The sequence below is a fragment of the Lonchura striata genome, chromosome 17 (assembly GCF_046129695.1).
Source record: "Lonchura striata isolate bLonStr1 chromosome 17, bLonStr1.mat, whole genome shotgun sequence".
NCBI lineage: Eukaryota > Metazoa > Chordata > Aves > Passeriformes > Estrildidae > Lonchura > Lonchura striata.
In genome coordinates, this window is record NC_134619.1 from 5,748,258 (window position 1) to 5,772,698 (window position 24,441).

The 24,441-nt window shown below is 46.2% G+C and overlaps 1 protein-coding gene across 1 annotated transcript; it reads right to left on the bottom strand.

Annotated features, from left to right (window-relative positions):
* Nucleotides 1-1,907: 1,907 nt before the first annotated feature.
* BHLHE23 (basic helix-loop-helix family member e23) lies at nt 1,908-2,809 on the bottom strand. The gene has a single exon (XM_021553558.2). The coding sequence runs from the start codon at nt 2,719-2,721 to the stop codon at nt 2,047-2,049; it is 675 nt and encodes a 224-aa protein (XP_021409233.1). The 5' UTR covers nt 2,722-2,809; the 3' UTR covers nt 1,908-2,046.
* Nucleotides 2,810-24,441: the final 21,632 nt, after the last annotated feature.

The following is a 24,441-nucleotide window of genomic DNA, read 5'->3' on the forward strand; positions in this document are numbered from 1 at the left end:
CCTTTTTTTTTTAATTACAGGAAAGAAATGAAGATATAAAAATGGAAATGAGCAGGAACCAGTTTTAAACATATGTCTTTATGAATAAGGCTTAATCACACACTTCGTTTTCCAAACACAAAAAGTCTTTTGGAAATGTATTAATTAAAATTAAGTGCCATGGACAAGCGCTTCAGAGGGATGGCAGTCCTTTTCAAATTAGCATAACACTAGCGACAGGCATGGAAATTGGTTTAATAACCTTAAATAGTTACACCCCACTCCTAACACAAATGGCCACGGACAGCTCGAGCCCCCGAGGCTGCGACTGTACCAGTTTACATGGTTGCTCTGACACTGGGTGAGTATTTCCAACCCAAACAGAAAGCACTGAATGAACCTCTATTATTATTATTATGATTATTATTATGATTATTATTATGATTATTATTATTATTATTACTAGTGAAGAATACAAGGCACCAAAGCGTTGAACAATGTAAACCAGAAAACCAAAGTAACCCAACACAAGCGACACGGAGAACTCCGCCAGCATGAGACAGACTTTGTAACTTTGTACAAGCACAGTCAATTTTGGCAAGAGATCGTTAGCTCAGTCATGATATTAAGTGTGCCAAGCCCCAGATGTAGATCTAGGGTCAAGCTGTAGATAGAAGAGAAAACCAGCCCAAGGGATAAGCAGAGTTTTTAGGTGATTTCCATCCCTGCCGTGTTTTCCATGGGGGTGCTCAGAGCTAAGCTCGCTGTTACAATAACCCCAGTTAATACACCACTTTCAGGGCACAGCATTCCCCAGCAAGTGTCAGAATACACAACCTAAACCCCTGCCTGCTTAACTCAGAGTCAGACATAAGCAACGTTTTTTTTGTGTGCTCATGAATCAGGAGAAACTGGAGAAAAAAATGCAAATCCCTGCTGATAAGGAGATGAATATCCACGAGTTTTCTCCAAGTATTCTGATCATTCCCCTAAGTTCACACAGCTGCTCCTGCCGCATCCATTTCTGCTTTACCTGACTCCAGCAGGGGTTTTGCAGGGACTGCCAGCTGATTTTAGAGACATGTAGGACAGAGAAAGTGGTTATTCATGTATTTTATTTATTATAAATACATAAATATGGTAAGTCACCTTTTGCTTTGTTTATCATGATGAGCAACGACTTTGGAAAATCATCTGGAAAATTTAACCAAGCTGAGAAACAGGCAAACAGCAAGCATTAGCATACAATCACAGGTTCCTCTCAGTCCAAGAACGGGTTAATTTTTTTAAGAGAGAAAAAAAAAAAAAAGCATCTTACTTTGAAGCATCAATTGTTTTAGCAAGAGTACTGGACTTCCCCCCTCCCGTGAGCTCTGCCCAAATGATTTCCATTTGGATTTGCGGGTGCAGTCCAAACCCATCTGGCTACACAGAACCCCCTCCCCACCCATGATTCTGAAACATTGCATAGTTTGCAGCTGGATTTTGCTTCCCCTTCCTCCTTTTAATCTACTTTTAACAGGTCGATCATGCCAAAGCAAATTCACTCAAGTTTCCATTTCCAGATCTCTCTCCCTCTCTGTTTTTCTATAGTTCTGTTTCAAAACTGCTCAAAAACTTTGTAGCTCAGAGCAAGCGAAAAGCAACATTACGCTCACAATCCACTGACAGGCTGGGAAGGAAAGAACTCTACAGATGAAGTTGAATGTGAGGGGGGAACTAAATAAAGCAGAAAGTGGATGTTTTTTGGGGGGGGTGTCCACGTGAACTGCCAAATATTTCCAAATGGGGAAGGGGCGGGGGGGGGGGGGTATGTAAGAGAAGAACAAAAAAGAAAACCCGGACTTAACTGATGGAAGGAAGGCAGGGCTGATGGCAGTGGAAAGAAAAGTGCACAGAAAAAAAAAAATAAAAAAAACCCAAAAAAACCCCCTAAAAAACCCAAAAACAAAACAAACAAACAAAAAAAAAACAACGAACAACCAACCAAACCAAATAAAAAAAGCCCCAAACAACCAAACCCCAAAAAATACCGAAAAGAAAGGAAAAGCCCGAAGAAGGCAGCAGTCAGGGCTTGTCGTTACAGTGTTTGCAGAGGGCGGAGGCGGCTCCTGTGAAGGCAGTGCATTTCTCGGGGCAGCCGGGCACGGCCGCGCCGCCGAAGGGGTACACGGGCGACTGTCCGAAGGGGTTGAGGGTGGCGGGCAGCGGGGCGCTCAGCGCCTGGCCCTGGTTCAGGTAAGCCACCAGCCGCCGCATCTCCTCCAGGGCCTGCGCCTGCATGAGGATGTAGTTCTTGGCCAGGAGCAGCGTGGCGATTTTGGAGAGTTTCCGCACCGAGGGGCTGTGGGCGTAGGGGATGACGGAGCGCAGCCCGTCCAGCGCGTCGTTCAGGTCGTGCATCCGCCGCCGCTCCCGCGCGTTGATGCTGAGGCGCAGCGAGCGCTGCTCCTTGGGCTTCTTGCCCAGGGCTCCCCCCTTCAGCTTCCCCTCTCGCTCGAAGCCCGCGCCGCCCTTCACGCCCGCCTCGAAGCCGTCCTCCTCGTCGCCGCTCTGCTCGCCGCTGCTCTCCGCCGACTTGCCCATGGCCCCGCCGTGGAAGTCCGCCCCGCCGCCCCCCGCGTAGGCGCCCCGCGGGCCCTCGGCGCCCCCGCGCACCGCCCCGTAGGCGAAAGCCGAGGGTCCGTAGCCCGGGGCCAGCGCCAGGTACGCCTCGCTGCCCAGCGACTTGAGCTCAGCCATGGCCGGGAGTCCCGCTCGGCCGCCGCTGCCTGGGCGCTGAGGAGGAGGAGGAGGCGGCCCCGCCGCTCCGCTCCGCTCGGCGCTGCGCCCGGGCTGGGGGCGGGCAGTGAGCGCGGAACGGCCCCGCCGCACTTATATCGCCGACAGGGGCCGCGGGGACAGCCGCCGCCAATCGCAGGGCAGCCCCCTTCCCTTCCCTTCCCTTCCCTTCCCTTCCCTTCCCTTCCCTTCCCTTCCCTTCCCTTCCCTTCCCTTCCCTTCCCTTCCCTTCCCTTCCCTTCCCTTCCCTTCCCTTCCCTTCCCTTCCCTTCCCTTCCCTTCCCTTCCCTTCCCTTCCCTTCCCTTCCCTTCCCTTCCCTTCCCTTCCCTTCCCTTCCCTTCCCTTCCCTTCCCTTCCCTTCCCTTCCCTTCCCTTCCCTTCCCTTCCCTTCCCTTCCCTTCCCTTCCCTTCCCTTCTGTCTAACTCGCTGACCCTGGATGCTGGAAGCTCAGGGAAGCACCAGGGCACACCCGGAGTCATGGTGCTTTAGGTGGGGTTGACAGACAAGGCACTTTTTGTGCAGGGACATTTCCCAGGCAAATGCCCTGTCTAGCCCCATTTTCTTCAGGGGCTCACAGTGTTCCTCCCTTCCATGTGGCAGGAAAAGTTTAGATCCATGATGACCCAGCCCTTCTCTGAAGGGACTCTGCATCCTCCCCAGCTGTGGGTACCAGCAACAGAGCGTGACACTGGCACAGGAAACAAGCACACCATGGCCTGCAGGGTGGGAGGAATCATCACTGTGACTGCTGGCATCTGACCCATGGAGGAACCTCGAAGAGAATCTGAGGCAACCACTGGCAAAGGTGGAGCTCCATGGAGAAGGACAATCAGGACTTTTTAGTTCCACATTCCTGCAGCAAGATGATAACGATGGACTAAACTTTAATTGCAACGGAAAGAGATCCCAATTTCTTTCTTTTCTAGAGTTTGGAGGCTGGTTCATATTACTGAGGTTTGTTTTACAGAGTGCATAAGGGCATTCCTGGCTTTCTCCATGCATGACATGTGCCGGGTCTGCTTGGGAAGGATGGGATGAATCCCGAATCCTGTGCAGTGACACGTAGATGTGAGCAGGTGGATATTGCCTGCAGGCAGATGCAACCAGTTGCTGCAGATGCACCTGGCAGTTTATCTGCTGTAGTAAACAGCCTGGGTGTTGTGGTGACGAGAGGCTTTTTCCAGAATGTGGTTTGTTTTTCTCAGGCCCTCTCTGAAGTGCAGTTGGCTTCTCCCCTTCCCATCAGCTCCCTGTGTGCTGTTTGCTAACGTGAAATGATGAGCTTGTCTCCCTCCCTTCTCCACACCAGAGGCAGGAGAGCCGGGATGAACAGTGACACGTTCACCCCAGCCGTGCTAGCAGAGCTGCTGCCTGAACGAGGCTGTTCCCCTGCTCTGAGTGCACATCTGGGAAGTTGTGCTTCTGCTTTTTGGAGGAGTGGAGCTCTGTCCGAGCCTGGCATCAGAGTGTGCAGCAGGTTTGTCCATCATACTTTCCACTGAAGTTCTCTTACCTCACCTCCAGTGTTTGAATGTTACAATATGGTCACATCTCCCTTTTGCTCCCCTTATCAGGCTTATCCAACCATGAAGACCAATTACTGATTTTAGTAACTTAATTGTTTTATGAGAATTGAACCACTTAGCTACTCCTGGGACAGATCACTCTATATATTCATGGTGACACTATATATCCACTGTGACTTTCAAATGCAAGTGAGCACAGCGTGACTTCTTCTCATCTCTGGAGTCAGTCCCACACTCCAAGTCGTAACAGACAAATGGAAAGAGTTACCAGAGTATCATCACTGGCATAAGTAATTCCCATTAGACAGATGTAGAGGAAATGTTAAAAGCAGGCTTGTCCCCTGCTAGAAATGATTTACTTTTTTGGTAATGTGTTCAGATCTTGCAATGAGAAGGACCAGTGGTGTTATAAAGTTTCAGGAATTCTGGTTGTAAAGACATGATGCAAGTACTGCCAGCTTTCTAAGAATGTCATGTGAGTCTAAGTGGGCTGAAAATTAGAAGCAAACACTTCTCACACAGGCTTTCCCATGGTTTATTAAACAGATTAGTTCTTCAAGGGTTATTTCAGCACTGAATGGTAGCTTGGGAGGTGCATCAGCTACAGGAGAACAGAGCAGGAAGATTTGATGCTTTGTATGTAATTGCAAAAGACACAGCTGAGAGAAATAATTTGGAGCCTGTATGAATCTGAAATTTATTTGAGTTTAATGTGCTACCAAAAAGTGCACATGGAAGAATTTGCTTTGGACTTCTCCCTCAAATTGCAGCAGTTAATAGGCATCTTTGAAAATACTCAACCTGGTTTCTCACTGAAAATTGAGAAACAGGAATTTAGATTTTGATGTGTTGGACTATAACATAAAAAAGAAAAAAGAAAAAAGAAAAAAAAAAAAAAAAAAAGGAAGACAAAAAAAATATAGCAGAAAGGAGTAACTCATGTGGAAGACCATGGCAGGAAACGAAATTGTTTCCAAGTGCTTTGGGGAAAAAAAAGGACATATTCAGTGGGAAATAAATCTATCACATGTTGTTAAGTACTTACCAGCTTTAAAGTGGGATTTATTTCTTCCAGTTTTTTACATACTCAAAACTTGTTGTAAATATTTAATAATTAATAGCAGATTATAATTGCTGTGATTATAGCAGGCATTGAAAGTTTCTCAGGGCAGGACCCATACCTTCAGTAAGACTCTTTCAAGTATCAAACATTTCATAAATAACCGGCAGCATCAATGATTTGGTTACTGCATTCCCTGCATGTCCCTCCCGGGAGCGGTCGGTCTGTCTTTCCCGGGTCTGTGTGTCCCGGGTCTGTCTGTCCCTCCGGGAGCGGTCGGTCTGTCTGTCCCGGGTGTATCTGTCTCGGGTGTGTCTGTCGCTCCCGGAGCGGTGCGGTCTGTCTGTCCCGGGTCTGTCTGTCTCGGGTGTGTCTGTCGCTCCCGGAGCGGTGCGGTCTGTCTGTCCCGGGTCTGTCTGTCCCGGGTCTGCCTGTCCCGGGTCTGTGTGTCCCGGGTCTGTCTGTCCCTCCGGGAGCGGTCGGTCTGTCTGTCCCGGGTCTGTCTGTCTCGGGTCTGTGTGTCCCGGGTCTGTCTGTCCCTCCGGGAGCGGTCGGTCTGTCTGTCCCGGGTCTGTCTGTCCCGGGTCTGTGTGTCCCGGGTCTGTCTGTCCCTCCGGGAGCGGTCGGTCTGTCTGTCCCGGGTCTGTGTGTCCCGGGTCTGTCTGTCCCGGGTCTGTGTGTCCCGGGTCTGTCTGTCCCTCCGGGAGCGGTCGGTCTGTCTGTCCCGGGTCTGTCTGTCCCGGGTCTGTGTGTCCCGGGTCTGTCTGTCCCGGGTCTGTGTGTCCCGGGTCTGTCTGTCCCTCCGGGAGCGGTCGGTCTGTCTGTCCCGGGTCTGTCTGTCCCGGGTCTGTGTGTCCCGGGTCTGTCTGTCCCTCCGGGAGCGGTCGGTCTGTCTGTCCCGGGTCTGTCTGTCCCCGGGGCCGGGCCGGCGGTCCCGTGCTGACATCTAGCGACCACCGGAGGGGAGCGGGCACCCCCGGCCCCCGGCACCCACCCGGTCCTCGGCGTCGAGCCAGAGGAGGGCAAAGCGCTGCAAATTCCGAGGCGACCCCCGAGGCTGAGTGGCTCAGTGAGAGGCAGGAGCGCGCTGGGGTCTCGGTGCGATCCCACTCCTGTGCTGTGGATACCGGGAAATACAGCCCTGCCCACTGCTGCAAGCACGGCAGAGTTTGGATCTTCTATCCAGACAAACACGAGGAGGGTGGAAAGCAAAGAGGTGTTCAAGCATTAAAATGTGTGCCTGGATCATTTTCTGTGGGTACAGAAGGTGGTGGGATGAGCGGAGTTGCTCTGCTGGAAGCTCCCGGGAACTGCTGGAAGTGGTGGGTGAATATTTCATCCCCTGTGTGTAACAGCAGGAAACCAGCAAGAAAGAGCTGTGTAGGAAAAGCACAAGCAATGGCAATACTGTGCTAGGTCTGGCTGTCTGGTGGGCAGAGATAAAAACTCAAGGTGGGGAAAGCAGGCAGAGCTCACTCTGGCAGGTGTGTGCCAAAACCACAGGTCTGGACTGGCCAGAGGTCATGGAAGCATGTCAGGAACTGGAGCTGCTGAAGTGTTTGTGTTTCTGCTGACTCCCTGTTTGTCACTTGTCTATCACACAGCTGAGGCTTTCCTCCCAAAAATTCCTGAGACATGCAGGAACGTACCAATTTTATCCAAGGGAAGGAATATCTTATGGCTGAGGCACAGCACTCTGAATATAAGACTCCTATTCTCAGTCCTGCAGCTCACTTAGGTCCTAACAAGGAGTTTGATTCTGCTGATAAAACCTTGCCTGAGAAATTAGGTGTCTGTAGAACTTGTGCTTGTGGTCCTCTTGCAGTAATTGTGCATTCATGGTGATATAAAAGGCAGTGAAAGCTTCCATTACTGATCCTGCAAGGACCACCACAATTCCTACAGCTTTTAAGAGCAGTATGAAGAGTTTCAGTACAACAAAATGGTCACTTGGATTATTCTTCAAAGTGATGACAAAGTCAGGCTTTCACCAGCAGTCGTCCATTCAAGGACCTAGGAGGGCATTTGATGAAGGAGACTTGCAAAAGGGAAATCTTCATGCAACTTTAAAGCTTGTTTTGAAACAGTTTATTCAAAGTTAGAGTTTGTTTAACAAGTACAAGCCTCTGGGATAGGTTTTGCTCTGCTTATGTCACTCAAGTCATACTTTTTCCCCTTCACTAGATGGCAGCAAGAAGATAGCTATAGGGATTTGCAGGATTAGTATTATTTTTTTAAAAAATACAGTAAACAGAGAGTTTTCAATTGGTTTGTTACTTGAATGGATTTCTTTAGCTGTCCCCTTAGACAGAAAGCTCTCAACAACCAAACCAACCAGCAGCAAGTTGGTAAAGAGCAGCGGCAGAGGAGTCTGAAACATCTTTCCCAGGTAAGTGAGGAGAGACTCAGCGTGGCTACGGGTTTTGGTGAGTGTTTCAGCGGGGAAGGAGCGATTATCCGGTCTGCAGTTCCCTCTGCTGGCAAAGTCTCTTCCTGCATGAGCCGGGCTGGGAGGGTGCCGCAGGGAAGGGCTCGCAGGGCTGGGCAGGAGGGACAGGCACCCCCAGCCAGCCTCGGATGTGCTGCCGGGGAGGTCACAGGAGCCCCTGCCCCGAGGAGAACAAGGGCACATCATCCTCCCTTCCCCATCTGGCTCTGCTTCAGTCTAGCAGAAGGATACAGGATGTTTAAAGCAGCTCTTGCTGCTCCCGTCCCAGTCTCCTTCTCCTGTTCCTCCTACCCGGTCTCCTGAGACCACCAGCATGAGGACAAAGTTCTTTATGGCAGCCAGAAGTGCATGAACGATCCTTAGCTCTGGCTATACCCTCTAAGAACTGAACAGCCCTCATTATTGCTGCTGCTGAGGGAAAGGATGTACAGCTACTGAGCCCTGCACAGAGAGGAGTCAGCAGGTGTTTTCAGGGAAAGCTTGAATTCTCTTATGCAGAACTTCATCCCAGAACATGCAACTGCTGAAGAGAAGGCAGTGACAGGGACCCCAGCTACCCCCTTGGAGTGCAAGCAAAGGTGTTGCCTTCCTTCAATGAAATAAAACCGAGTGCTGGGGGAAGCTGGGGACTGCAGGATACCCATGGGAAGGTGTTTGGTTTGCCAAGAAGAAAGTGTTGATGGAAGCAGCAGGGTGCAGAAGGAAGGCGTGGGCTGGCTGTTCAGAGATGAAAGCTCTGTGTAGTCATGGTGTGGCTTGGCCAAGGTGGTCCATGGTCGGACTGGCAGCCATGGGTTTGGTGTCTGTGCTCAAGCCCACAAAACAAGCCCATGTTGTCATATACTGAAACCTTTGAGGCACTAAGGTGAAGGGGATTCTCCTGCTCACTGACTTTCTGGCTTCTCCCACTGACAGTGCTTGTTTGGCTCTCACACCTCTGCAGAACTGATCCAGGAGAAGAGGAGGTGATGCTTGAGGTGCTTGGGAGAGCTGGGTGTGACAGATGGCCCTGAAGGAAATCAAAAAGGGAAAGATGTTCCAGTGGCTCGGGGCTGCCAGTGGATGCAGGATGTGCCACAATTCAGGGAAATGGGGACAGGCTGTCAATCAGAAAGTTTTTAAAGCAGGGTTTTGGGTACAGCATGATATCCAGGTTTCTGCCCCAAACAAAAATGCTTTGTTCTCTTTCCTGCATTTCCAGAGGTTTGTGCTTCTCTGGGAGCTTTCAGTTCCCTCCTGCAATGTGAATATCCCAACCTAATGAGTGAGGGAAAACTTGGCTGTTCTAATAAGGCAAGGGAGCAGTTGAAAATGGATTAAGAAGGGATTGAATGTGTCTTGTGAGAGCTTGGCTATTGATTTCTAACCCTCACATTCTGATGTTATTGCAGAAATGATTTTCCTCTGCACTGTGCAGAGATTAAATATTAATAAATAGAAAATTTAAAAAAAGGGGGAGAAAAAGACCAGATCCCAAGACATCCCACTGCACAATTAAAAACCAAATGAAGGATTTCTAGAATGAAAAACTTTATTTGCTGAAGTTTTCTTGAACTCAGAGTAGAAACATAAGGCGGTTTGATGAGATAATTTGTAATGTTTCTATTTAGTGTTGTGTAGCAGGGGTGTGTGATTTTGAGCTATATCTCATTGCAGTAGGTTGAGGATAAAGACAGAATAAAAAAGGGATGGAGATTTACTTAGATTTCATTCACCAGTGACCCATTTACTCACTGATGATGAAGTAAGAGGGAGCACACAGGTCTGCTCTGCCTTCACTTGCACTGCATCCTGCAGTCATGCTCAGTTCCATTAGGTTTCTATTTATAATTTAACAGAGATGGAAGACAAGGCACACCAAGGTGATTTTTATGTCCTAGACGTTTCATTTGCACTAAGAGTGCATAAGCTCCTTCTTGCCATGAACTCTGTGGTTTCCAAGTGGAACCCACATTCCCTGGGTGTCTGCAGGAGGAGGTGAATGGATGAGCAGGTTCTGCATGCAGGTCAGGGCTCCCAGTGCACACAAGGAAATCTGCTCCACTGATCATTCCTCATTCCATCAAACTGGGCACTAACTGAGACAAAAAAAGGGCACAATGAGAATCCCATGTCCAATTTCTTGCAAGATCAGTATTTTTTTTTTCTGTAGCAAGATATGGGATAATGGAAAATGCAAATTAAATTTGAAATGGAATTTCTTCTATGGAATATGGAAGGCCATTCCTTTTCAGGCGACTTGTAATCATGAGAAGGGGAATTGTTAGGGTCTTACCCAAATCATTCATATGCTCTTCCAGCACTCTAAGAGGTTACTTATTGTCCAACAAATTCAGAAGAAAATTAGGGAATGCAGACAGAAGGGGAAGGAACAGGAAATAGCTCTATGGTGTCATGAGCACAACCAAAGATAGGATTTGACCCACTGCTTTTCTCCAATCCTGTCTTCAACAGTCAGTGATGTTGCTGGCTGATTTCCATCCTAATTCAATAATTTTCAAGCTGCACAAGAGGTCTGATAAGTGTTTTATATCCCAAAGATACCCTTCTTTGATAGACTCATAGCTGGATATACCATGTCTGCTCCTGTCTCTATTAATCTTTTTTAATGATCTCTCTTGAATTTTGTGGCCGTGGCTGTGGCTGGTTGTGGCTTTGCTGCTGTCAGTTCTCCATGGCCTTGATGCTCAGCTATTTCAAGTCAGCTCATTGACTTTGGATCTTGTCCCCCCATCACTCATTTCATTATGGCCCTGCAGCCTGTTCTTTGTTTCCTCAGCAAAGCCAGCTCAGATGGAACTTTAAGCCTGTGGAGGAAGACACAGCACTTGGATGACAGAGATACTGAGCTGTTTCTCTGGGTTTAAGGGAATTTGGTAGGTAAATCTGTGTCAAACACATCAACAAGTGGAAACCTGGCCTTGGACTTCAGATTCTGCTGCAGGGCTGAGCAGATGGGGCCCCAGTCTTTAGTCTTTTACCAATTCACTGTGTGCCTGAGGTGGCCCAGGTCTGTGAATCAGTGAGAATCAAGAAGCTAAAAGCTTGTGAAACCCTGGTTATAAATTGCTGGAGCTTCTGTAGCTTCAATAGTAGCTCCTATCAGCAGAGCTGGAATACCTCACCATGCACACCCTCAGTCTGTCCTGAAAATAAAACACCCTAAACTGAGCATCTCCAGAATGCTTATAGAGGCTGTTGTGAGGGATCAGCTGATGGCTCCAAACCCTGGAAGCCAGGGGAAATCATTGTTTTCTGTTATTCCTCATGCTCTCAGCTCCTCTCTGTGCTTCAGTGCCTTGTCTTTAACTGAGCAGTGTTTGCAGTCCTGGCCCTGAGAGGAACATCCACAAAAGCCTGCAGAGCACTGGTCTGGTGGGCAGTACTCCATCCATCCCCTGCAGGCTCTCCAGAAAAAAGGGAGGCATGTCCTTCCTGGGTGTCTAAAAAGAGTGTCTGCAGATTACCCAGCATGTCACACCCAGGTTTAGAAGCACCATAAGGCATCATTTGGCAGACACCAGGCAATATTTAGTGACTATGGGAGCTATATATAATGGAATTACGGAGGGTGTGAGAAAGCAGCACCTCCTCCCATCTGCCCCCTTAAGGGATGCAAATGCTTTGCTATAATACGGTTCCCTCAGAGCTGGAACTTTAGCAAATAAGGGACTTTATTAAGTTGTTAATAAGATTTCATTTTCTCACTAATGCCGTGGTGCTACATTATTAATTTAAAACTGTATTTAGCCTGACATGCTAAAGTGCTAGGCCTCATTATTAATGCATAAACCCATGCCTCTGTTGTTTAATTAAACACCATGATTATGAAGTTCTGATGTGGTTTAATGATAGCAGGCTGGAGTGGCAGTACATTCCTGTGCTCAGATCTCCCCCATTCCCCCTCCTGCTACTTTCCCCTTTCATTTCCCTTCAAAAGCACAAATGCAGTTGTTGTTCTGCTGAATAAACACCACATGACAAATGATGTTGATCTTTCCAAGGTGACAGAGAACTGCATTTTTATTTTCCTAGGCTTAGCTTATTATTGACCAGAGATTTCTCTCCTTCTTCTGTTAATGGCTCTGAAGGTAACTGTTTGTATTTCTCCAGAAGACAATATAATCCTTGCTCCCAGTAAAGTCAACAGCAGTTTCCAACTGACATCAACAGGGCAGAGTTTCACCCAAAGACAAGAAGAGACCCAGAAAAGAAGCCCAGCTTTTATATATCTGTTTAGACGTGGTAATTCCTGAACACTTGTTATCTTGGAGGTGGAGCTTGGTCCAGGGAAGCGGGTGTTGAACTGAATCACATAAGAATAAATGGGTCTAGACCAGGGTAATAAACACTGTGGAGATTTTTTTCCCCACCAGCATCCTTCTGAATTGGACTCAAGTGTTTTGCAGCCTTTGTTTCATGCAACCTCTAACTTGCTGTATCCTTGTTGATGTCCTTTGCAGGACCAAGGTTTTCTGGGTATTTGTGACAGACTTTCTGCTATGCATTCCTCTCCTTTCTCCCCTCAGCATTTGGCTTCATCATCTTATTCCTCCTTGTTTCTTGTGATGATTTTTTCTGAACAGCAGCTCATCCAATCTGGCTTGCAGAGCCTCTTACTTTATTGACTAGGAGTAAAATTAAACATATTCCTATGTACTCTCCTGCTTAATAAGGATTTGCACAGATCAGCCCTCTGTGCCTTTGTTTCTCTCTCTCCACACCCCTTACCTGTTTGTCTGTTCAAACAGGAGGTTCTTGGCTTAGAGCCTCCCATCTCCCAAATTTTGGGGTCTCCTCTCTCTCGGAGGCAAAGTGGGGTTTACTGTGTCCTTTGCTGGAACCAAAATTTTATCCCAAACATTTTTTCAGAAAAGGAGGAGAGGAGACAAGGAAAAAGTTGCATGAGAGCACCAGGGATGTAGGAGCACTCATCATTCTGGCCATTTCTAGCAGGGTAGGTAAAGTCCCTCTTTATTGCCCTCCAGGTGAATTCACAGCTGACAACCAGTGCTTTGCTCAGCAGAAACCAAATTTTCTTTTGAAGCAGCCATTTGAAACATAGCTCAGATTCTCATCCTTGTACTTCTCAAAGAAGAAAATTGTTCATTATAATCAACCGTCCTTCACTTTTCTGCCCTGAAAGGGAGTGCACAAATCTGTTCTCCCCATGTGCAAATACAACAGAAATGTTACCAAGCTTAACTTCCTTTGGTAGATTATTTTTTTAAAGTATGTGTTCAGCAAAGTAACCTTTCTCTAACAAAAAGATGACCTTTTTGCATTTATGTAGTGCTTGTTGCTAGGATTTAGATCTTTGCTGAAAGCTGTTATTTCTTTTAAGTACAGGAGAAAGTGCATTTTCACCTCCATTTGGGCAAACTATCATTTTCTACTGTTCACTGCTTTTCTCACTATGGAATAATAATTCGAGGTTCAGTGGGCTTTTTGAAAGAATGCATTCCAGGAGTGTGGTGGGGCCTGGGAAGTCCTCCACGTTTGCTGGTGGGGGAGAAAAGGAAGAGGAGGGAGAAGGCTTCTGAAACATTTCAAGCTCCTGAGTCGTACAGCTGCTCAGCTTCTGCCATCAAATGATATTCAGTGTAGGAGGGTCATGCAGGTATTTTATAATCACACACAAAAAACAGCCTGTGGGTAGCAGGGAAGCTGTACCTGTATGCACAATATATTATTTTTTGATGGTAGCACCAGCATCCATAGGAAGCCACTTTAGGCAGATTTAAGAGGTTTCTGTCCAACCGTGATACCGATGAATAACAGAAATAATCTGATATTACTCTTTGTGTGGCTCTGTTCCTGGTGCCATTGCAAGTCATCCCATTAATATGGGATGCAGGAGGCACCAGGTGAGTGCACATCCAGTGGGCTGTGACTGAGGGGAGGGAGAGTTACACACACATGTGCAGATTCCTTATTGAGACAAAGAAATGAGCCTCATCTCTCTTAAACCATTTCCTGTACTGCTTTCTTTAGTGAGAGACCAAAAGAGACAACTAAGAGTAGCTTGACTTGTGAGATCTTATTTCTCATGGAAGAATCCCTCAGTTGGAACCCAGTAAAGACCCTCCCCAGTGGGGAAAAAGACCCAAATACTTCCAGTATGTGCAGCTGTAGTTGTCTCCAAATAGAAACAGGCAAAGTCAAAATGTTCCTTAGGAATATTCACACTTTTCTTGGTCAGAACTGCTCATCAAACAGATGACTTCAGAAGCTGGAAGTTCTGTTTTCCACTCTCACATAATTTTGGGAGGTGCAAGGCAGTATCATGAGCATCTAGGAATTGTGTACAATAATTGAGTTGAAATTATTGCTCCGTGCAGAGTGCAGTGGGCCAGGCCAGCTGGGATGGCAGGAACAGTCCCTTTTGCACCCTCTTTCCCTGTTCACATGCACTTAGAAGAGAGCAGCCCCCAGTTTCTCTGCTATTGAAACAACTAAAATTCATCAGGTCCAAATCCATCCTGTCCAAGAGACCATGAATTCAGCAGGATCAGAAGGCCTTGGTTAAGCAGCCCCTGAAAGTCTATCAGAAGTTTATTAGTATGGTAATTTATCTGGGCAAGCACATAAAGATGCTAATTGAAATGCTTTTTTGGCATTATTTTTTAAAGGCAGAAACGTTGGAGATTTTCTAGGAAGAAAAGTAGAGTTGTCACTGATGTTTCATCATTTCATAATGTTATAATTTCATTATTTTCTTATGCTTAATTTAAAATATTTTAAGCATAAAGAACAAAGACCTTGATACTCCAAAGATTTCGGGCTCATGCCATGTCTGGTTCTGGCCTTGATGCATGGAGATAGATTGAATTAATCAAACTTCTTCACACTGCTATTTAATCGGGTTTACAATTAGCTGAGGGCTGCAGGTCTCCCGGGCCTATCAGCTGTAATACAGCAGCTCTGCAGCCACACACTGGGAGTGCCTCACAGACCAGATTGTCATAATGTGGCATGAAATTAAAGCGTGATGTTACTTGACAACAGAATTTATATCTCTCCCTCCCCCCGTTTCTTCTCTTTAACAGAGTCCCTACCTAGAGACAGGCGTCCCTGTCGAGTCGCACCCACCTGCTCTAAGCCACGCAGCTGCCTTTAAAAGAGTTTCTGATATTATTAAACCAATCTGTGTTCTTTTGCAGTCGCTCTGATATTCCTCCCTTTCAGGGGCAGATTATTTGGCTGTGAGGAGCTAACAGGCATACAGCTCTTAACTTGTTTCAGTTCTTGCTCTGGTGCATGGATCTCGTCGCTCCCTCTCCTCTTTCTCACATGCTGCTCTCTGCTCTCCCAGACCTGCCCTGCACGGTGATCTCCAGCCTTCTCCAGCCTGCTGCCATGCACAATGAAAAAAGCAAAGAGGAACCTGGTTTTTCCATCCCTCATCCCTTGGCAAGCAGCATGGATGCACGGTTTGGGAATGGGATTTGTAATTCCTCCCCACACAAACGTGGTGAACAACACTACCAACAACAACCAGTGGCTGCTGGTGATTTGAGCTGCCTGTTGATGATTTTGTGTCATTCAGTAAACCTGGCATAGGAAGAGCTGGAAAGAAGAATGTAATGAACCCAGGAGGAGGCTGGAAGGAGGTGAGGATCAGGTTGAACTGCTAATGGAGGGCGTTATTCCCTCCTTGAACGGACCTGGAATCCAATCCAATTCAATGTACACCTCAGAAACCCATGGGCAGATGATGAAATACTCCCTGCAGTTGAGAGGAAAGGGCTGGGGAAATGCTCCTGCTGTTGAGGTTTGACTCTGGAATGTTCTCCTCAGCTGCAGCCCCAGAAGGTGCTGGAATTGCAGTGGATTTGGAGAATCCCACCCCAGGGCAGGAAGCCTGGCCAAGTTACAGGGAATGCAGCTCTGGTCCTGCAGAAACAAGGGTGGCCTTTGGTGACTCTGATGACACAGTTTGGTTTCTGCTCCTGGGTTCTCGTGACTTCTCTGGCCTGTCCCTCCAGTTTGTGATGATGGATTCTGCTCATCAGTTCTGTGCATTTTTCTACTTCTTCTACCAAATTGAAAACCAAATCATATCCACAGAACAGCAACTGGAGAGAGGTGACAGAGGTGAGGTTCCTGTAAACCAGACAGGATTATAACTCCTACATTCACTGCAGCTGTATCTGCTGCATGGATCGACAATTCTGAGCATTACTTGGACATAGTTAATCAGAGTAACCTCCATTTAGTTATCAAACATGGGAACAAAATGAATTTTGGTTATAAATCCCTCCCCCCCACTTCAAACTCTTTAAACCTCTGTCACCCACTGCTCTCCAGTATTTATCCCTTCCTTCATGGTCCTGAGCATCTCCCAAGGAGGAAGTGATTATTCAGAAAATTGATTCTGCTTCCATTGAAGGTGATTATTTCCCTCATGCTGAACTCCACAAAAGCACAATCAGGTGCACAGCCAAGGTAGTTGGAAGCATTTGCATTTTACACAGGTTGGCCTGCAAAGGCCTGTAGTTTTCCTGGCTGATAGCAGCCATTGATGGGCATAGGGGGTAAGGAAGAAATCAGGGAACTTTAAATAGCAAAAAAAAAAAAAAAAAAAAAAAAAAAAAAAAAAAAAAAAAGACATTTTTCTGATTGAGAAAAATCAAGCCTAATGAACTGAGATGAAATTATTTCCTCAATTTACTTGGACATTTTAAATTAAAAGCAGAGTGCAACCTCTGCTTGCAAATTGCTGTAAACATTTCAATCACTCTCTAATTTGTGGTAAAAGGCAGGGAAGGCTGGACTATGAAATACTAATCAAAGATCACTCCTGGGAAAGCAGGACTCTTTTTTTTCCAGTATTTTTTTGGGAAACAGAGTTTTGAGGGCTGACACTTTACAAAAGTACATATAATAGATATATATATATGTATGTATACACACACACACACACACACACACACACACATATAGATATAAAAATATGAATATTTATGAAGAGTTTGCTAGTGACAGACCAGGCTGGCGCTGCAGACCCAAAGGAATTAATGTAAATTCCAGTCAAGCATGAAAACCCACTAGAATTGAAGTGTATTTCAGCATGGAGGATAAAGCACATCAAAGAGCAGAATTTCTATAAGATAATTACACACAATGCAACTCTAATCACAGAAAGACTGTGGATATTGCTGATAAAGCGTAATAAATCTTTTATGACTGCGCCTTGTTCTGCTGAATCAGCTTTCTGTTTCTATTGCACTAAACTCTAGATTCTTGCTCTTATTTATATATTTATAATTTAAAAAACACACATTGGCTAACAATTTACAGTGGATTCCATGAAAGGTTTGAGCTTATTTAGATTTTTTTCATTGCACTTGTTGAAGTGCAGTGAGATAAACAACAGCAGATATTTATCTCCTCTGTCTGGCAAATCTGCAGAAATAAATTGTCTTTAAGATGAGAACTCCCCCCTTTCTCTAGTGTTTTAAGAAATTGGAATAATTTCAGTTTTGACAGCTCAAAGAGCTCAAAATTCAGGCTCCTTCCTCTGTAGCAGATTCACAGAGCAGTCGAGGTGCCAGAGGCCTCTGGAATTGTCTAGTCCAGCCCCCCTGGGCCACCTCAGGACCATGTCCCCACCCATTTTGAACCTCTGCAACCCCTCTGAGCAACTGGTTCCTTTTCTTCACCTTCACAGGAAGATGTTTTTCCATGCATTTAAACAGAATTTCCTACGCTTTTTGTGCCTGCTGCCTCTTGACCACTGAGAAGGGTGTGGCTGCTGCCAGCCTCCCTCAGATGCTCTGCCCTTACTCCAAGGTGTAAATCTGGGGACAGAGCCAGCCCTAGCAGCAATGGCCTGTGCCAGGGGTAGGGCCTGATGCTGGTAAAAACCCAATCCTACATCTGGAGGGCAGCTGGAAACACAGAGCCTGAGGTCACCAGCTATTTCTTGCCTGTTCTTGCCTTCCCTTGTGTCTCGCTGTGGATCCTGCTCGTTTATCAAAACATGTGGGCAGCAGCAGACGTGTTTGTAGATGGGTCTTTACTGTTCTTTAATCAAGAAGCAAAAAGTTTGCCTTCTTCACGGGAGCTTTGCCCTTCACTTATCTTTCTGGCATATGGGCAGCAGAAGGTCTCTGATTCTGACAGAGAGAAAGAGTCTTACACCTGGCTTAATTACAGAAAATGATCAGCAAAGGGAAGAGTTTGCAGGGGCACAGCTGAATCCCACCCATGGGTTCAGTGAGCGTCTGCCCAGGACCTCAGTGCTATTCCACATTTCACAGGGACACTTTGCTCCACCCCAGAGGACAAACTGTGCTGAGAAAAGTCCATCCCCTGGTGTCCCTCTGGGATAGGAACCTTTCTGGAAATGACAGCATGGGAATTGTCTGGCTTGACATGAGATCAGAGCCTTATTAGATCATCAGCATCACCCTGGGTGTCCCCCAGTGGGAAGTGGCTTTGCATGCAGCTCCCCAAGATGACACGAGAGACCATGTCAGGACAATGGAGGTTTGCAGAAAATGTTCTTCATTTGCCTGGCTTACATCACATCTTTGAAAGTGTGTCCCTCCAGTGACAGTCTGAAGCGAATAAACAAAGTTCTGGGGAAATGGTACGCAGTGTTCAAACACTCTGCTGAACTTTAATGTTCTCTAAGTTGTAAGGAAATGACTACAAAAGACTTGGAAGAGCAAAGGAAGAAAGTTAGCTCAAGGCAAGGTGATATTCCCCTCATTAAAATCCATTTGTGCAAAGTTAAGACGTCAAAGAAATTTCACTTGTTCCAGGAGGGCATGAAAGCCCATGTTATTAATGATCAGAAGGGACTTGAGAGTCCTATTTGACAAAGAGGAGGGTGTAGGGAAAGGAATGAAAAGAAAAAAAAAAAAAGAATTTGAGCATTTAATGTTATCTGAGAAGAATAATGAATTCAACTACCTTAAAACAACAAGTCTTTGGATCATAAAAGTAGTTTTAAGGAAAAAAAAAGTCTTCTAAATGTGGGTTGAGGTTCTGCGTGCAGGTTTTTTAAACCAAACTGCTGCAGAGGCACTGACAGTCCAGTCCCAAGGGCAACCAACCTTGTGTCCCCTCACCCCTTCTATAGAGGGTGAATGAAGCTGTAAAAGACTCAACTATTAATTCTCAGATTATCTGGATGTGTGCTTGTGTGAGTGATGTGTGCTGCAGGGATCACAGGCAGGGTTACTATGAGATATTTAGCATTAAACCTGGCACTTTGAATATTTTCACTGCTCTGGGATGACATCTGGGGTTTTCACAGTTCAAGAACCAAACCTTCCTCAGACAGAAGCTGTTTTGTTGTTGATGGTGTTTTGGCCCTTCAGATGCAGGATTTTGGAAGAATCAGACTTTTCTGAGCAGAGGCTGGAACAGGTTGTCCAGAGAAGTTGTGGAAGTGTCCAAGGCCAGGTTGGACAGGACTTGGAGCAGTCTGGGATAGGGGAAGATGTCCCTGCCCATGGCAGGGGTTGGAACAAGGTGAGCTTTACTATTCCTTTCAGTAATTAGTCTGCAATTCTATGATTATGTGACAAGAATCATAGAATCTTGTTACTCCATGGCTGGTAACTCCTGAGGATTTGTGCAGCGTTTACTGAGTGTTTTTCTTTCTCTATTCCTGAAAAGCCACCAGAATTCTCCCATCTCTGACTGGGCTGGGCTGTCTGTTTTGACAGCTTCTTTTATCACTGGCAGCCATGTGAGGAATGACCATATTAAAAGGTGAGGCTCTCTGCTGTGCTGATAGCAGCCAAGGCCCTCCCCCAGTTCTGCATTAATGCAGAGTGCTGATGTGGCCATGGGCTGATTGTGTTTGCTAATGCTAATCACCGTGGGGCCAGGCGAGGTGAGGAAGTGAACTATATTTTATTCAGTTTGACAGAAGGAGGAGTCGAATGGAAATGATTTTTATCTCTGGTTGTAGCTGAGCTAAATTAATGCTACCTCTGGTGCTGAAAGGCTCAGCAGAGCAGATGTCTGTATTTTATGTGCTCTCCTTGGTTGGGCCACCAAACTGCACATCAGCCTGTGTGTTAATTTAGGGACAAAGCTGGTCCCTGTCTCCAGCTGCATGGGCTGAGCAGCCTGCAAGATGAAGATGTAGGGACTGAAGTCACAGTGTATTTTGCTTGCTTGAAAAAAAGACAGGTCACCAGATCTGAATTCCAAGTGCTGTCAGGTCTTTTCCCATGGCATGTACAGCAGGAAAACAGGGAGGGGAAAATACCTTAGCAACTCTTCAGCACAACACTAATTAATTGCTGAGCACCAGTGATGATTAGTACCCTGCCAGGAGCGTAGACCTCTGCCTGTATTGGTTTTATCTGAAGAGCTCTGCACTCACAGACCAGGTAAATCCAGCTGTGTGTCAGGCTCTTCCCCAGTCATCCAAACCTTCCCATCCCAGGAATCCTGGAAGCTTTCAAGGTTTGAACTGGGATAAGATCCTAAATAGGGGTAAGATAATAAGGGGTAAGATGCAAGGGATAGGCAGAGTTGCTGCTGTGCCCAGGTGGGAGGAAGGGCAGGTAACAGAGGCCTGATAAGGACCCCTGCCTTTCATCTCCCTCCTGGGGAGCTGTGGGCTCCCTGCCATGGGATCCAGGGTGCTCCATGCCCAGGGGCTCTACAGGGGACTGGTGAGAATAATCAAAGCATGCCATTACCCAGGAAACCTTTCAAAGCCTCGCATCTTGCATTCTTTTTCTTGGAAAAGCATCTCGCATTTACTTCTTGGAAACAGAAACACTGGGCTAATGACAGCTAGGTGAAAGCAGAGCAGTCACTGGAAAGAGAGAGGATGGAAGAGGTGCAGTGAAATCTGCCCAGCAAATGAGGGAGAGATGGGAAGGGAGCGAGCAGGGAAGCAAATGTGATAATTGGCAGAGCGTGGTGAGCAGTGCCACCCACACAGCGACAGGTGGGATGTTGGGAGCTAAGGCAGGAGCCACTGCAAGCACATTTCCATGTCTTTATCCTCCATATCATGCTCCTCTTCTCATTTCAAGGTCTGATCAAGCCTGACTATTGTCACCCCTTTTTGCTGTAAAGACACCTATTAATGTTGACAGTTGAGGTGGCTGGGGGATGTGATATTAGTACTGACAAATGCTGGTAATTTGCAAGCAATGTTTTCCCTCTAGCACCAGTGGGAAATCACCTAACCTTTGCCAATAATTCCCAACATAACTCACAAAATCTCATCTTCTATCATTATGAGGAGCGGCATTTCTGAAAATTATCATCTTCTGCTTGAATCTATCCATGCTAGACTGTACAGAGGAGATGATATTAATCAGTGTGTGAGGCCCACTGTAGTATCGAGGATTCTCTTACAAGATCTTTTTGCCATATGCTCTGTGATATTAAGCATACTTGATTATGCTTTCAGATAGTTTTTCCATCCTGTCACGTTGGCTTTAACTATTTTTTAGCTGTTGTTAACAGATCAAATTTTTATAAACCATGATTTACTTAACATGTCTGGGGAGAGCACTTGTGTGTGTTTATGCTTTAAACCAACACTGCTTAATCAGTAATTGGTGGACTGGTGTCAGTGTAACTGGCACAGATTTGAAGGTTGCAGTGGGGACAGTGATCTGAGCATCTGACCTGCCACACTGAGCATGAGTAACAGATTTTCAGAAGTGCTGAGTTTGGGGCAGCTCCTTCAGAGAATACACTGAGCTGTTGGCTGGTTAAGCCTTTGGCAAATCTTGCCTTAATTTTTCAATGGAGAATATACAAAGAAACCACATTGATAGAAAATATCCCGACACCTGTGCTGAGCCAAGGAGCCTCCCGAGTTCACACACAGCCTGAGCTTATTTTACAGAAGCTGTAGCCAAACAATGCTGATAGCAACTGTCTTTAAAGTGAAATTAAAATGTAATGAGGGTGGGAGGCAGGGACGAGCTCGCATGGACCATCTGAGCTGTTGCAATTCTAGAATTCATCAGTGCTGCTGAAAGCGGAGCGGCTGTTGTGTTATTGATGCAGGCGGGGAGCAGGTTATTGCATTATTGACATGCAGGAGGTGGAGAGAGATTACCATGTTAGCAGCGGGACAAGAAGAGAGATTATCCAAATGCAATAAGTCATTGTTACAGCAAAGACATTTTTCCACACCTCCCCCCCCCCCACCACCACACTCCTTATCCCATCCTTTCCACCTCCCGCCTGAATAATATGAAAGGTCAGTAATATCCAGACAGATGGTTGGGAGGGTTTATGGAGAAGGGATGCTTTCTTTGGTCATTTTTCTGAAATGGTGATTGTGCTCAGGAAAAAAGAGAAAGCATTTGGGGTTTCTGACTGGGATTATCTCACTCAAATGCCATATTGGGCAAGGGAGAATGTGGGTGAGGACATGGTCCCTTTCACTGACCACTGCGCCGCTCTGTGTGGCACCTCTGAGAGGCACAGCTGCATCCTAGGCACTGGAATAACCAGGGGATAAATGCCACTGGATTCTGGATTTTTATTTAATAAATAATCTCACTATTTTTTTTTTTTTTACTGTTTAAAAGGGGCAGTAAACTTTTTGAAGAGAAAAGGCATTGATCCTCAAAGGACTCTCATCCCTCACTGAGAGAGTATTTATCTCTCAAGTTCATTTATTTGCTTGTAGATAACACCTGTCTTCTCTTATATTTCAGTTCCCTGGATTTAGTTCTGTCTTCATCTGGAACTGCCTGGTCTTAGAGCAGGACTCTTAATACCAAATCCTAATTGAGTAAAATTATTGCCCACTGCAGAGAAAGCGACTCACTATATAAAATATTCCCCCTGGAAAATGCATCGAGCTGTGCTCATGGGTCAGAGCTGCTGCTCATTGTGCCAGGATGCCCCATGGATAGCTGTGAGTTTTGGAACTGGCCCGAAGTGATCAGCTCATATCCTCTTGGATTTAATTGGGTTATGGGGTGACTTCTGATCCCTGATCCCCAGGGAAGGAGCCACAAAGATTGCGGCGTCTGCAGCAATCTCATCTGTCCAGGGCCGCAGTCAGGGAGAGAAGAATGGCTGCTTAATCAGACACACAATCTAAAAATGTCACATTATTATTTATGAAGTGTTTAATAATCACACCACAATCATTGGACGCAGTGAGGTGGAAAAAGAAAATGTAATTTTTCAAATAATATATTCGAATTCTGTTATTTGGGGAGGAAAAAAAAACCCTAAGTAAATTATTTCTTTTAATTTGAAAAATACAGTTTGTGCTCGTCTTGCAACAATGCCTCATTTATGTGTGGATGAGAAGTCACAGGCAGCTGGGGCAGTCTGGAATTTAGCAGTTTGTATCAGCCTGATGTGCCCTTCTGCTGCCCACGTGCACCTTCCACTTGCTGTTGTGAAACCCTGCAAACTTCATTCAGCAACACACCCTGTCCCTAAGAAGCAGCAGACTAGGAAGTTCAAACCTGGCTCTGATGGGAATATAAACACAAATCTATAGGTTTTAGATAAAGCTATAGGATGTCATTTTCACCTGGGATAAAGAAACAGCTCCATCACCACTTATCTATCTGTGCCAGGGGTGGCTGGAGAGCAAAGTGCATTAGGAGAGATGTGGGTCTGGAACCCGGATGGGTGCAAAGAGGATTTCTGCTGTGGGCATGGATTTCTGTGATGCTGGAGAATCTGACTTGTCTCCCAAGAAAGGCAAGCAGACCCCTCTGCTTGCTGAGAGAGAAAGGGGAACACAGAGTGATTATTTTCAGACTGAATTTAACCTGAAAAAATGAACTGGTGTAATTGGTAATTATTAGAGAGGTGTGTCTGGTTTTGTCTGTATGTTTCATCTGATATCTCTTTCACCCACTATCTTTCCCCTTTTTGAGCAGGGAAGTATTTTGTAGAAGAGAGCTAATCTCAAAAATGTAATCCCTTATCCTCTCTTGCTGTTTCACATCCTTCCTTCCAGACTGGCCTTGCCTTCACTCGTGTCTTCCTTCATTTTCCATTTTCAGATCACTGCTCCTGTTTGGAGTAGGGTGCTCTGTGGAGCTGAGCTGTTCCATGTCCTGTTGCAGGAGAAGGGAGTTCAGAGCACATTATTCCTCCAAGGCTGGCACCTTTTGCTGCCTCCTGGTTTGTGTGCCAGCACAGTCAGCAGTCGAAGAGCAGAGGGGATGGCAGAGCCCAGGCACGTTGTGCTGCTCAGGAATTCCTGCTCCCTCTGTTGGCTGCCTGGCTCTGGAGCCATGAAGGAAAAAAGAAATGTTATTAGGCTATGTCAGGCAGAAACAATTTCTGTACTTCTAATTGCTGGGTGACCAATTCTGGAGGTGGCTAAAGAAACAAATTTTTTGCCTCAAGAGGACCCCCCCCCCCAACTGCTTCTGAATTTGGTGTATTGTGAATGATGCCTTAGGTTTTAGCTTTTATGTTTTTCAGATTCTGTACTGCTTTAGTGTGTAGTTCTGAGCTTCATATCAGGGGATGGTGAGCTCTCTTCACCAAGCAGGGAGACAAAACAATTCCTCCTCTAGCTGGGCACCAAGGACAAATGATCCAAATCTCAGCCCAGGAGCACAAACACCGTGGGCTGGAGAGAGAAAAACAAGCAGGATGGGACTGCCTGGGCTGGAGCTGGAATGGGACAATGAACTCCAATATGCAAATGGAGCA